At 40.5% G+C, this 15,283-nt stretch overlaps 1 protein-coding gene across 9 annotated transcripts in view; it reads left to right on the plus strand.

The window, feature by feature from the left end:
* The window catches only part of FARS2 (phenylalanyl-tRNA synthetase 2, mitochondrial), a 659,092-nt gene that overhangs the window by 69,625 nt on the left and 574,184 nt on the right, over positions 1–15,283 (plus strand). For 5 of the 9 annotated variants that reach the window (XM_066376963.1, XM_066376958.1, XM_066376960.1 and 2 more), the window contains exon 2: positions 1,052–1,138. The exons of the other annotated variants lie outside the window; for them this stretch is intronic. Coding sequence is in view for 2 of the 5 variants with exons in the window: in XM_066376958.1 (XP_066233055.1) it covers positions 1,052–1,138 (87 nt within the window). In the remaining 3 variants the exon portion in view is untranslated. The remainder of the gene's footprint in view (positions 1–1,051; positions 1,139–15,283) is intronic. 9 annotated transcript variants of the gene reach the window in all.

Raw genomic sequence — 15,283 nt, forward strand, 5'->3', positions numbered from 1 at the left:
TCTAAATTCCAAATCTATAGGATCTGTGCCTCTGCTCCATCTCCCCCTGCAGCCAGTTCAGGCCTTGATAATTTCTCACTAAGATTTCCACAGTAGTGCACAAATGCAGTTCTCTGTCACCAATCAACACATGTGGCTCTGAGCAGCTCTCCATACTACTGTCAAAATGATCTAATATACTGCTCACAAAAATTAGGGGATATTTCAAAATGAATATGAAGTGATAAAATATCCCCTAATTTTTGTGAGCAGTATATTAGAAGGAAGCCCAAGGCTGGAACTATCTCATTGCAGAAGGAATATTGCTCTGAGAGGGAGGGTCAGAATCTAATCATAGCATAGATGTTACAAAGGAGGGAGCCACACAGGCAGTAAAATAAGATTGTAGCTAATTTTTATGGAGAGCTTACTCTCTGCTGGGCACTCTCTAAACACGTAACATATTTAGTCCTTACAACAATGTAGGAGGTAGGGACTATTCTTTCTTATTTTTTTTATTTTATTGTGGTAAAGTGTACAAGACAAAAACTACTCTCTTAACCATTTTTACATGCGTAGTGCAGTGACATTAAGTACTTTCACTTTGTTTTGTAAAGTATCACCACCATCCATCTCAGAACTTTTTCATTTTCCCCAATTAAAACTCTGTACTCATTAAAACGAATTCCTCATTTCTTCCTCCCGCTGTCCCCTGCAAGCTCCATTCCACTTTCCATCATACCCCATGTAAGTGGAATCATACAGTTGTCCTTTTGAGACTGGCTTATTTCACTGGAATAATGTCCTCAGGGTTCATTCATGTTGTAACATGTGTTTGAGTTGTCATTTCTATTAAGCTGAATAATATTCTGTTATATGCATATAGCATGTTTTATCTATTTATATGTAAATGGACACTGGTTGTGTCCTCATTTTGGCAATTGGGAATACATTTGTTGAGATGAACAGGGGTGTATAGATATGCTTGAGTTCCTGATTTCAGTTCCTTTGTGTATATACCCAGAAATGGAATTCCTATATCGTATGGTAATTCTGTGTTTAATATATTTAGGAACTGCCACACTGTTTTCTACAGTGACTGTTCCATTTTACATTTCCACCAGCAGTGCACCAGGATTCCAATTTCTCCAGGTAGAAGGTAGGTACTGTTCTTATTTACATGTTGCAGAGGAGGAAGAGATATAGAGTGGTTAAATGAGCTAACCTAGCTAACATGTGCAGCTCTGAATTTGAACCCTACAGTCTGACTCCAGAATCTTTGATATACAGTTAAGATGAGGCATAGAGATGTGTTAAGGGCACTATTTCAAATATAGTGTCAGAGCCTGGATTCAAATCCAGGCAGCCTGCCCTCAGAGTTCATGTTGTCTTAGATTTAGAGGTTGGCTTTTCTCCCTTTTCTTTTTTTCTGTTGGTTAAAATTGCTCTTTTAAAAAATGCCATATTTTTATAGAAAGATAGTTTTTGAATAGATTTATGTATTTTTTCCTGCTTCTCTAAATTTATGCTTTAAACTGTTCTGTTATTTAAAATATCTTTAAAATATATGCAATATGTTTGATTTCCCTTTAATTTTGGGGGGTAAAATTTTGCTTTTAAATGTTTTGAAGAAATCCATATTGATTCTTGTGACGTTTTAAATACATTTACTACCTCTTCCTGCCAGAGTTTCAAATAAAAGCTAGCAAAACTATCTAAAGCCAGATTTAAATGGATGGTTTTAATGGTGAACATTGAAGAGTTTAGATATAGAGGGAGGATAACTATTTGTTCTCCTAAGTTTCTGTGCAAGCTCCAGATAAGTTTCTGAGTTCTTTTTAAATATTTTATTTTTTTATTTTAGTGAGAGGCGAGGAGGCAGAGACAGACTTATCCACCCAGCAAGCCCACTAGGGGGCGATGCTCTGCCCATCTGTGGCCCTTGCTCCATTGCAACCAGAGACATTTTTTACTGCCTGAGGTGGAGGCCATGGAGCCATCCTCAGCACCCAGGGCCAACTCATTCCAATCGAGTCATGGCTTGTGTGTGTGTGTGTGTGGGGGGAGTGGAGAAAGAGAAAAAGAGAGATAAGAGAGGAGGAGGGGTGGAAAAGCAGATGGGCACTTCTGTGTGCCCTGACTAGGAATCGAACCTGGGACATCCACATGCCTGCTGACGCTCTATCACTGAACCAACCAGCCAGGGCCAAGTTTCTGAGTTCTAATGGCAGATTCATTTATAAATTGAAGACTGATGGCATTTGAGCTGCCATTTCTGCAGTTCATGAAGGCTTTTTGTTTGTACCCTTGTCGCCTCTAGTTCTTGCCGTGCTGTGCATCATTTAAACACTTGGCCAAATGATTACTTTGGGACATCTGACTATATCTTTTTTTTTTTAAATGTTATTTATTCATTTTAGAGAGGAGAGAGATGGGTGGAGGAGCAGGAAACATCAACTCCCATATATGCATTGACCAGGCAAGTTTGAGGTTTCGAACTGGCAACCTCAGTGTTCTAGGTCAACGCTTTATCTACCGCACCACCGTAGGTCAGGCCATCTTTTCTTAAGAAATTTTTATTTATTGATTTTAGAGAGTGAGAAGGAGGGGCATAGAGAAAGAAAGAGAGAGAGAGAGAGAGAGAGAGAGAAACATTGATCCTCTGTTCCACCCATGCACGTATCCATTGGTTGATTTCTGCATGTGCTCCAAGTGGAGATCCAATTTGCAACCCTGATGCAACCTTGGGACTATGCTCTAACCAAGTGAGCCACCTAGCAAGGGCTGGCTGTGTCTTTGAGTAAACTACATTGTCAATCCAGGGTTCTTTAGTTTTGAGGAGTGAATTGTCTTAGCCTCTCCTGGGCCCTGTGGGAGTTTATTAAAAAGACAATTATCTGTCTGACTGGCATTGTCCTCTCTTTGTTGGACTATGGCTTTAAGATTATTTGGTTTAAAGTTCATCAAAGTTTATAGATGAGATTTGGAGTTTGGGTAAACAAATATTCTCCTTGTTTTGATTTGGTTTTTAAAATGAGTATTTAGATGTAAAAATTTAAAACTTTGTCCTTGTTTGTAGTAACAGTCCCTCCCCCCCCTCCCCCACCATGATCCTCTTATCTGAAAGTGGGGTGTTCTGTGAAGCCTTTCTTATGCCCAAATGGTGTAAAGCAAAGAAACAATTACCATTGATTTATATGGAAAAGTTGTGAGTGTTTCCACACTGAAAATAACCTACCAAGTCATACCAAAAATGCCTAATTATTTTCAGTTTTATGCTAAATGTAACACTTTCATGAGTTCTCTCAGGCTTTTCTGAGAGATTCCTAGTCAGGGCACACAGAAGTGCCCATCTGCTTTTCCACCCCTCCTCCTTTCTCAGGCTTTTTTTTTTCTGTATTTTTCTGAAGTGAGAAGTGGGGAAGCAGAGAGACAGACTCCTGCATGCGCCCGACCAGGATCCACCGGCAATCCTGCTAGGGGGCGGTGCTCAGCCCCTCTGGAGTGTTGCTCCATTGCAACTGGAGCCATTCTAGAGCCTGAGGCAGAGGCCATGGAGCCATCCTCAGCGCCTGGGCCAACTTTTGCTCCAATAGAGCCTTGGCTGTGGGAGTGGTAAAGAGAGATAGAGAGAAAGGAGAGGAGGAAGGGGGAGAAGCAGATCGGTGCTTCTCCTGTGTGCCCTGACCAGGAATCAAACCTGGGACATCTACATGTTAGGCTGATACTCTACCAATGAGCCAACCAGCCAGGGCAGGTTTTTCTGATTTCTTAGGACACATTTTGCCATTGGATACACAAAATGAACTGAAATAGGGCACAGATGCTTACAGATAGTTCAGAGCCATGTCCTGATACAAAGATGCTGAGTGGAATTCCTGGGGAAGGAGCTAGAAGGTTTGACTTGCTGCTCAGGCACACACTGCCTCCATAACGTCTCAGACACTGAAAGCTGTTTACACCTATTCAGGTTTACCTCATAGTGATTGCATATTTATATACATTGTGGAATGATAAGTCTAGTTACCGCCTGTCACCATACAATGCTATTATAGTATTATTGACTATATTCCTTGTGCTGTATATTACATCCCAATTACATTTATTTTCTTTGAATTTCTGTTGGTTTGTGAAAAGATATTAATGAAGGTCTTTCACAGGAACAAAGGAGCATATCGTAAACTTCCTTTTTTTTAATGTGAACTTTTCAAAAAGCAGGGAATATGTGTGTGCTATTTATGAGCTCTCTGTCAGCAGTTGCAGAAAGGAGGTATGATCTCTGGTGGCTTTCCTGCTGTGTATCTTTTTAGAGACTTAAGGGCAGAAAATGATTCTAGTAGTGGAGGACAAAGACTTCCTTCCCCACTCCAAACGTTTTCATACATAGGCTGAGCAGAGAAATACATCCTTGTATATGTGTGGGCATATGTGTACTGTGTGTATCAATGTTATGCCTGCTTATATTCATACATAGCTACTGATTCTGAGTGAGGTAGAGGGAATTCTAGGGCCATCTGCCATTGATCCTCCTTGTGTTTTCATAGACAGGCTCATTTGGGTTTGATCTGGCATTCACATTTAGATAATTTAATAATAGTATGGGGACTGGACTGGGAAGATAGCTCTCTTCACATTTATGCATTTTCTCCCCTTTGTTAATTACCTTGGTGACAGGTGTGTCTAGGAGTGAGAGGTAGAGCAAGAGCACTGTTGGATGAGAGGGACAGATTGCTTTGATGAAAGGCAAGGGCATTTAGTCATTTCTGATGTCTTAGAAAAGGAAGGCTGTGCTCCTCAGGAAGGATTTTAGGGGGCTTATGGATCAATTGGTACGATTTTTCTAGTTTCTACCCTCATTTGTGTTCCCTTCTTCCCTCTCATTGTTCCCTGGTGTTGACCTCCAGGGGCTGATTAGTTACACCTGTTTCTAGGAGAAGGTCAGGGGTTAGTAGAGAAATGGGGCACTTAATTTTCTGTCACCTTACTCTAGTTTTAACATGATGGATGTTTGAAATGAAAAAGAGAATGAGGTATCAGCGAATTCTCTTTGAAAACGTAGCCCATTATTTTGTAGAGGACGTTTTGCCAGTTCCTCTTCCTGCCTGCACACCATCGGACTCCACCCCACCCCACCCCACCCCACCTTCTGGGTACTGTATGTCAAAGCCAACATCTTTACTGAGAGAAACAACTCAGAAGTGGTTCCTTTGTATCAATGATCATGTGTGTCGGCTTCCCATAGGAAACATAGAATCAAATACATTATGGTAGGGTGGAGAGGGGCGGCCTCTAATAGAACCACAAAACAATTGCATTTTTTGTAAAACTCAAAATTCCATTTTTTATTGAAAATGGGGATAACTTTTACACGAAGGTAAAAATAGTGTCAGAGGATTGCAGTGAAGCTCCTCCTCTGTGTCATGCATTCTCTAGAGGTTGAGAACCGAAGCTAGTTAGGACCTGGGCTCACCCTCTCAGGATCAGTCACACCCTCTTCCTCCTAGGTACTTCCAGATGCCAGGGTGACAGTTTTCTCACATCATGGCACACTGCCTCTTTGGATTGTAGTGCTCTTTTCCTAGGGGCACCTCTGCCCCACGTTGGCCCTGGGACACAGTAGTTTAAGGTGCACTCCTGCCTCCCCCACCCCACCAACTCACACCTCAGATCTATATTCTAACAGGAATCCAGGCCACTCAGACTTACAAAATGTGGTGACATGCAGATTCCATTTCAGTGGGGCTGGGTGGGGCCTGAGGACCTGCCTTTCTGATGAGCTCCCATGCTCCCATGTGGTGTGAGTGCTGGCCTGTGGGTCATGCTGGGGTCATCAAGGCTTTCCTGTGGAGATCCTATGCTTAATCTCCTCCAGTGTCAGAGAGTAGCAAAGATGTATGCTTCTCTGATAATATGGGTAGCATAGGTTGCTAACTAAGTAGTTCTGGCCTAAGTATTCTCGTGGGGACTCAAAAGGGCCTGCTTGCTATGTGCTAGATGCAGCTCTCAGATTCATTACTACACTTGATCCTCACAATAATTCTATGAGGCAGGCACTGTTATTATCTCTGTTTCACAGATATGGAGATTGAGGCACAGAGAGGTTGAATAGATTGGCCCAAGTCACATTAACCAACAAGTGAAATAGCAGGACCTTGAACCCAGGCAGTATGGCCTCAGTGCCCAAGCTTTGAAAGGATTACTATGTGTCCTCTGGGTCTGAGGTGTTACATTTGTAGGGAAGTGGAGTCAGGTCATGGTTAACAAATAAGAGTGTCTTGATTTGGGTAGTGGGGTGGTTCTGGAAGGCAAGTTGAGTATAGGTGTTGGTCAGGAACAGGAGGGTTTTGCAATAGAGAGTGGAGTTGTGCTGTTCAAGTTTAATGGACGGGGTTAGTGGGGGAAAGAGAGACAGGCAGGCTGCTAGTAGCTGAGGAGCAATAGGGCGCGCATCACAGGTTTTTACTGAACATTATGAAGCATCTGGGGTTTACATTCATCATTTCAGTTAAACCGTATAATGATTTCATGACATAGGTACAGATTTTATAGATGAAGAATGAAACTGAGGTTTAAAGAGATTAATTTTCCTAAGGTCAGCACAGAGGAAGTTAGCATAATTTGAATTTTAAGTCAGTGCAGTCTGATTTCAAAACCTGTTTCTGGCCTGACTGGGTGGTGGCGCAGTAGATGGAACATTGGACTGGGATGCAAAGGACCCAGGTTTGAGACCCCGAGGTTGCCAGCTTGAGTGCAGGCTCATCTGGTTTGAGCAAAAGCTCACCAGCTTGAGCCCAAGCTCGCTGGCTTGAGCAAGGGGTTACTCGGTCTGCTGAAGGCCCGTAGTAGGGGCACATATGAGAAAGCAATCAATGAACAATTAAGTTGTTGCAATGTGCAACGAAAAACTAATGATTGATGCTTCTCATCTCTCCATTCCTGTCTGTCTGTCCCTGTCTATCCCTCTCTCTGACTCTCTCTGTCTCTGTAAAAAAAGACAAAAAAATCTGTTTCTGAATTTCTTTTTGTTTTGCTCCCTCCTTGGGCAGTGACTTGGAGCAGAAATTAAAATATTGGCCCTGGCACTGAGGATAGCTTTGTTGGTCCAAGCATCAGCCTCAGGCACTGACAATAGCTTGGTTGATTTGAGCATTGGCCCCAGACAGAGGTTGCCGGGTGGATCCTGGTTGGAACACAAGCGGGAGTCTGTCTCTTTATCTCCCCTCCTCTCACTTAAGAAAAGAAAAAAAAGAAATTAAGATGTTGGGGAGATCAGGACTTGGTTGTTGGTTGTTGACACTGCAGTATAAAGAGATGCTTGGCTACAGGGACAAAGGGGAGAACACAAGAGTGCCAAATTAGAGAATCTCAGGATTCCCTCAGTGCTGGCCATTTAAAACTGGCTTGGAGCGACAACTGAAAACTGGAGGCAGACAACACCAAACCTAGACTCAACCAACTCTACAAATAAAACACCCCAAAACACAATGAGAAGACAAAGAAGTGCAATCCAAATGAAACCACAAGAGACACCTTCAGGAGATGAACTGAGTGATATGGAAATAATCAACTTCCAGATGCGGAGTTCAAAATAATGATTGTAAGGATGCTTAGGGATCTTAGAACAACAATGGATGGTCATTATGAACACCTAAATAAAGAAAGAGCAAGTATAAAAAAGAATCAGTCGGAGATGACAAATACAGTATCAGAAATAAAGACCACAATGGAAGGAATTAAAAACAGGATAGATAGAGCTGAGGATCGAATCAGCGAGTTGGAGGACAACTAGAATGAAGGCATGAAAGCAGAGAAGAAAAGAGAAAAGAGACTCAAAAGTCAGAGGAAACTCTTAGAGAGCTCTGTGACAACATGAAGAAAAATAACATCCTCATCATAGGGGTTCCTGAAGAAGAAGGAAAAGAAGAAGGGATAGAGACTTTGTTCAATCATATCATAGCTAAAAACTTCCCTAAATTAATGCAAGAGAAACTCTCGCAAGATCAAGAAGCACAGAGGACTCCATTAAAGAGAAAACCAAAGAAACCTACACCAAGACATATCATAATTAAAATACCAAAGCTAAGCGATAAAGAGAAAATATTAAAAGCTGCAAGAGAAAAAAAAGTTATCACCTACAAAGGAGCCCCCATAAGGATGACATCCGACTTCTCAACAGAAACACTTGAGGCCAGAAGGGAATGGCAAGAAATATTTAAAGTAATGCAGAACAAGAACCTACAACCAAGACTACTTTATCCAGCAAGGCTATCATTTAAAATCGAAGGAGAAATAAAAAGATTCCCAGACAAAAAAAAAACTCAAGGAATTCATTACAACCAAACCAATGCTTCAGGAAATGTTAAGGGGCCTGTTGTAAACAGATCAAAGTGGGAAAAGAATATAGCAAAAAAGGAATACACCTTTAAAGAAGAAAATGGCAATAAACAACTACATATCAATAATAACCTTAAATGTAAATGGATTAAATAATCCAATCAAAAGACATAGGGTAGCTGTGTGGATAAGAAAACAGGACCCATACATATGCTGTCTACAAGAGACATACCTTAGAACAAAAGATACACATAGATTGAAGGTAAAAGGATGGAGAAAAACATTTCATGCAAATGGAAATGAAAAAAAAAGCTGGGGTAGCAATACTTATATCAGACAAACTGGACTTTAAAACAAAGGATATAGTAAGAGATAAAGAAGGCCACTACATAATGATAAAGGGAGTAATCCAACAGGAAGATATAACTATTATAAATATCTATGCACCTAATATAGGAGCACCCAAATATATAAAGCAGACTTTGATGGATTTAAAGGGCGAGATCAACAGCAATACTATAATAGTAGGGGATTTCAATACCCCAAAATATCACTAGATAGATCCTCAAGAAAGAAAATTAACAAAGAAACAACAGACTTATTGGACACACTAGATCAACTGGATTTAATAGATATCTTCAGAACCTTTCACCCTACAGCAGCAGAATATACATTCTTTTCAAGTGCTCATGGTACATTCTCTAGGATAGACCACATGTTAGGGCACAAAAGTGCTCTCAACAAATTTAAGAAGACTGAAATCATATCAAGCACTTTCTCTGATCACAATGGCATGAAACTAGAAATGAACCACAACAGAAAATCTCAAAAATTCTCAAACACATGGAAACTAAATAGCAGGTTGTTAAATAATGAATGGATTAAGAATGAGATCAAAGAAGAAATAAAAAGAAGTTCTAGAAACGAATGACAATGAGCATACAACAAGTCAAAATTTATGGGACACAGCAAAAGCAGTACTGAAATGGAAGTTCATAGCACTACAGGCACACTTTCAGAAGCCAGAAAAAGCTTAAATAAACAACTTAACCCTGCATCTAAAAGAATTAGAAAAAGAACAGCAAGTAAAGCCGAAATGTAGTAGAAGGAAGGAAATAATAAAGGTCAGAGCAGAAATAAATGACATAGAGGCTAAAGAAACAATACAGAGGATCAATGAAACTAGGAGCTGGTTCTTTGAAAAGGTAAACAAGATTGATGAACCTTTAAGTAGACTCACCAAGAAAAAGAGAGAGAGGACTCAAATAAATAAAATTAGAAATGAGAGAGGAGAAATAACAACTGACACAACAGAAATACAAAATATTGTAAGAGAATACTATGAAGAACTGTATACCAAAAAACTAGACAACCTAGATGAAATGGACAAATTCCTTGAAACATACAATCTTCCAAAAATCAATCTGGAAGAATCAGAAAACCTAGCCCTGGCCTGTTGGCTCAGCGGTAGAGCGTCGGCCTAGCTTGCGGAGGACCCGGGTTCGATTCCTGGCCAGGGCACACAGGAGAAGCGCCCATTTGCTTCTCCACCCCTCCGCCGCGCTTTCCTCTCTGTCTCTCTCTTCCCCTCCCGCAGCCAAGGCTCCATTGGAGCAAAGATGGCCCGGGCGCTGGGGATGGCTCTGTGGCCTATGCCTCAGGCACTAGAGTGGCTCTGGTCGCAACATGGCAATGCCCAGGATGGGCAGAGCATCGCCCCCTGGTGGGCAGAGCGTCGCCCCTGGTGGGCGTGCCGGGTGGATCCCGGTCGGGCACATGCGGGAGTCTGTCTGACTGTCTCTCCCTGTTTCCAAGCTTCAGAAAAATGAAAAAAGAAAAAAAAAAAAAAAATCAGAAAACCTAAACAGACCGATTACACCAAATGAGATTGAAACAGTTATCAAAAAACTCCCAACAAAAAAAGTCTGGGGCCCGATGGCTTCACAATGGAATTCTACCAAATATTCAAAGAAGAACTAACACGTATCCTCCTCAAACTATTTCAAAAAATTCAAGAGGAAGGAAGACTTCCAAGCTCCTTTTATGAGGCGAGCATAATTCTGATTCCAAAACCAGGCAGAGACAACACAAAGAAAGAAAATTATAGGCCAATATTTCTGATGAATATAGATGCTAAAATCTTCAACAAAATATTAGCAAACTGGATCCAACAATATATGGAAAAAATCATACAACATGATCAAGTGGGATTTATTCTGGGGAGGCAAGGCTGGTACAATATTGGTAAATCAATCAATGTGATTCATCACATAAACAAAAAGAAGGAGAAAAACCATATGATAATTTCAATAGATGCAGAAAAAGCATTTGACAAAATCCAGCTCCCATTCATGATCAAAACTCTCAGCAAAGTGGGAATACAGGGAACATACCTCAACATGATAAAAGCCATCTATGAGAAACCCACAGCCAACATCATACTCAATGGGCAAAAATTAAAAGAAATACCCTTAAGATCAGGAACAAGGCAGGGGTGCCCCCTTTCACCACTCTTATTTAACATAGTCCTGGAAGTTGTATCCACAGCAATCAGACAAGAAGAAAAAATAAAAGGCATTCAAGTTGGAAAAGAAGTAAAACTATCATTATTTGCAGATGATATGATATTGTACATAGAAAACCCTAAAGTCTCAGTCAAAATACTACTGGACCTGATAAATGAATTCAGCAAAGTGGCAGGATATAAAATCAATACTCAGAAATCAGAGGCATTTTTATACACCAACAATGAACAGTCAGAAAGAGAAATTAAGGAAACAATCCCCTTCACAATTACAACCAAAAAAATAAAGTACCTAGGAGTAAACTTAACCAAGGAGACTAAAGACTTGTACTCGGAAAATTACAAAGCATTGATAAAAGAAATCAAGGAAGATACAAACAAGTGGAAGCATATACCATGCTCATGATTAGGAAGAATAAACATCATTAAAATGTCTATATTACCCAAAGCAATCTATAAATTCAATGCAATACCAATTAAAATACCGATGACATACTTCAAAGATATAGAACACATATTCCAAAAATTTATATGGAACCAAAAGAGAACATGAATAGCCTCAGCAATCTTAAAAAAGAAGAATAAAGTGGGAGGTATCACACTTCCTGATATCAAGTTATACTACAAGGCCATTGTACTCAAAACAGCCTGGTACTGGCATAAGAACAGGCATATAGATCAATGGAACAGAACAGAGAACCCAGAAATAAACCCACAGTTCTATGGACAACTGATATTTGACAAAGGAGATAAAGAAATACAATGGAGTAAAGACAGCCTCTTTAACAAATGGTGTTGGGAAAATTGGACAGCTACCTGCAAAAAAATGAAACTAGTTTACCAGTTTACACCATTCACAAAAATAAACTCAAAATGGATTAAAGACTTAAGTGTAGGCCGTGAAACCATAAGCATCTTAGAAGAAAACATAGGCAGTAAGCTCTCGGACATCTCTCGGAGCAATATATTTGCTGATTTATCTGTACGGGGAAGTGAAATAAAAGACAGGATAAACAAATGGGACTATATTAAACTAAAAAGCTTTTGCACAGCTAAAGACAACAAGAACAGAATAAAAAGACAAACTACACAATGGGAGAACATATTTGGCAATACATCTGATAAGGGGTTAGTAACCAAAATTTATAAAGAACTTGTAAATCTCAACACCAGGAAGACAAACAATCCAATTTAAAAATGGGCAAAAGAGATGAATAGACACTTCTCCAAAGAGGACATACAGATGGCCAATAGGCATATGAAAAAATGCTCAACATCACTAATCATTACAGAAATCTCAATTAATACCACAATGAGATATCACCTCACACCAGCCAGAATGGTGCTCATCAACAAAACAACACACTAAGTAAGTGCTGGTGAGGATGTGGAGAAAAGGGAACCCTCCTGCACTGCTGTTGGGAATGCAGACTGGTGCAGCCACTGTGGAAAACGGTATGGAGATTCCTCAAAAAACTGAAAATTGAACTCCCTTTTGACCCAGCTATCCCACTTTTAGGAATATACCCCAAGGACACCATAGAACGGCTCCAAAAGTAGAAATGCACCCCCATGTTTGTGGCAGCATTGTTTACAGTAGCAAAGATCTGGAAACAACCCACGTGTCCGTCTGAGGACGAGTGGATTAAAAAGCTTTGGTACATATATACTATGGAATACTACTCAGCCATAAGAAATGATGACATCGCATCATTTACAATAACATGGATGGACCTTGATAACATTATACGGAGTGAAATAAGTAAATTAGAAAAAAAACTAAGAATTATATGAAACCATACATAGAAGGGACATAAAAATGAGACTCAGAGACATGAACAAGAATGTGATGGCAACAGGGGTGGGGCGTGGGGGGTGGGGTGTGGGGCAAAGTAGGAGAGAGGGGTTGGGGGAGGGGAGGGGCACAAAGAAAACCAGATAGAAGGTGACAGAAGACAATTTAACTTTGGGGGAGGGGTATACAGCACAATCTAATGTCAAAATAATCTAGAGATGTTTTCTCTCAACATATGTACCCTGATTTATCAATGTCACTGCATTAAAGTTAATAAATAAATGAAAAAAAAACAAAAACTGGCTCGGAGCTCTTTAAGATCCCTCTTTGTAGGGCTGGTACCTGAGTTGGCCAGCTCATTCATATAGCCTGTGGGATTATGGGGCCCAAGTTTAAATCACATTCCATTTGATGATTAATGTGTGTTATGTTAAGATTGAATACTCTGTCTGTTCTCCTGTATCCATCAGCCCTGAGTCAGCCCTGATCAGCCAGCCCTGCCCTCACTTTGACTCCTGCTTCCCAGAAGCAGAAAATGGTTTCTGTTTTCTTCCCCTGGTCTCTATTCTTGCCACAGACATTTCTCATTGCTATAAATGTGAAAATCTGAGCTTATTTACTACCAACAAGTAATCTTATTGCTACGTGAGACCCCATATAAATCACTTAAACAGATAACTAAGTTGACAGCATGTGTGGTGTGCCCAGAGTTCTCTGCCTCAGGATGCTCGTAGAAGAAGTAGTTGACTAGGGTTAACAGATGGGCACTGCTCATTTTTGGCAATCGTTGACAAGTATACGGCCGTTCTGTGAAGCTGCTTCGTGCCCATGCTCCCAGTCCTCCGTGTGCTGTGGAATGCTGCTGTTTCCCTTCCTGGGTAAGCAGCAGGTTTGCTGTCTGATGTGGCCCCTTTCCTTTTTATCTTCGCGATCAAAGGCTTACATTCCAGTGTTTTTAAAAGGTTATTTTTTTAATGATAGAAGCATCAGAACTATATTACAAAAAATGAAGAATTAGGAAGAGAAAAACACCCCCCTTCACTATCCTAGTACAAAGATTACCAGGTTTTAAACTTTTCTTCCATGATTTTTACATAGTTGTACCTGTTGTTTTATATCTGTATTTTGCCTTATTGCTATGATATCTCTATCATTACCACTTTAATGGTTGCATAATCTTCTGTTGTGATACTATACTATTAATTATTTAGCTCTGTTGTTGACATGTAGATTGCTCCCAACTTTTGACAATTATAGATTATCCTGGGGAGGCATATCTTTGTGCATGTAGCTATTTCCATATATTGAATTAGTGTCTTATGATAGAGTCCCAGATGTGTCGTTACTAGGTCAAAGAGTAGGAACAATTTTATGGCTTCTAAAACATATTGCCAGATTGCTTTCCAGAGGAGTAGAACCAATTTGTAATGCTATCACAAAGTCATTTGTTTCTCAGATGGCCTGCTAGGGTTAGGCATGCAGCCTCGGGGGAAGAGGAGAGCTGTGTGTATGTGTGTGTGCGCGTGTGCATGTGCATGTGCGCGTGTGCATGTGCATGTGGAGTTTGAAATTTTTTAAAAGTTGGCAAATGTGAATTGATGAGAGCATGTTGCCGTTATGATGAGGTTCTCAGTGCCACCTGCTTCTCAGCAATACTCAGTGCTGTGGAGGGGTGAGGAGAGGGAGGGTGCTAGGACAGGTGGTGGGAGAGCTGGGCGTCTGCTCAGGAAGGAGCATGCCTGACTTCCGCAGCAGAAATAACCTTACTGGTAACACGAGTTTTTCAGATTCCTGGATGGAGTGCTTGCATTGAGGATTTTGAGGTTCCCATCTAGGCTCTGTGGGAACAGTACTGTGATTAATTAGCAATGCTAGATCTTTGTCATTGAAAATTTCATCAATTCTTTATATTGCCCATTGTATTGTAAACATTAAGTTTTTTATGGTAGGGACTGTACCTGTTAAAATGAATTTAAATTTTCATTTTAAATGATATCTGGCTCCTGAAAGTGTTTAGCACGTTGTTTTACATGTTATGTAAGTGGTGATTTTGTGTCATCTGATTGAATGAGGAATGAATGAATGAAGGAGGAAAAGTGATACTCTATCCTCATGTTCCCAGGAGTTCTACCAGAGCCATGTGGCTAAGTATGGGGTCCCACAGTTCTTGTGCTCACATGTAAAAACCAGCAGCAGGTGTCACAGGGGAAAAGAAAGAGAAAATTTTAGCTGAGTGATGCCAGAAAGATCCTTGACTCGAATACAATATATTACCTCTTGGATCATCTGTGGGATAATCTGTTTTGACAGATGAAGAAACTGAGCCCAGTAAGAGTGTCTTCCCCAAGGTCTTACAGATAGAGGCCAGGATTGGGAACTCAGATCTTGGGTTTCTGATCTAGTGTTCTTTCCACTATGCTATTTTGGGTGAATTTGAGGCACTTGTTTTGCTACTCCCTCCTGTCCTGTCCCCCGAGCCCTCAACAGATGTATATTTGGATGGCTATATACTTACACACACACACACACACACACACACACACACACACACACACACACACACACACACACACGTTTATCCTCTTTTGTAGATGCATAAAAATGTTTAGAAATTGTGACCTTGATGGAAATAGTCAAGTGCAGTAAAGGCC

This window comes from Saccopteryx leptura, chromosome 3, assembly GCF_036850995.1.
Source record: "Saccopteryx leptura isolate mSacLep1 chromosome 3, mSacLep1_pri_phased_curated, whole genome shotgun sequence".
NCBI classification, from domain to species: Eukaryota; Metazoa; Chordata; class Mammalia; order Chiroptera; family Emballonuridae; genus Saccopteryx; species Saccopteryx leptura.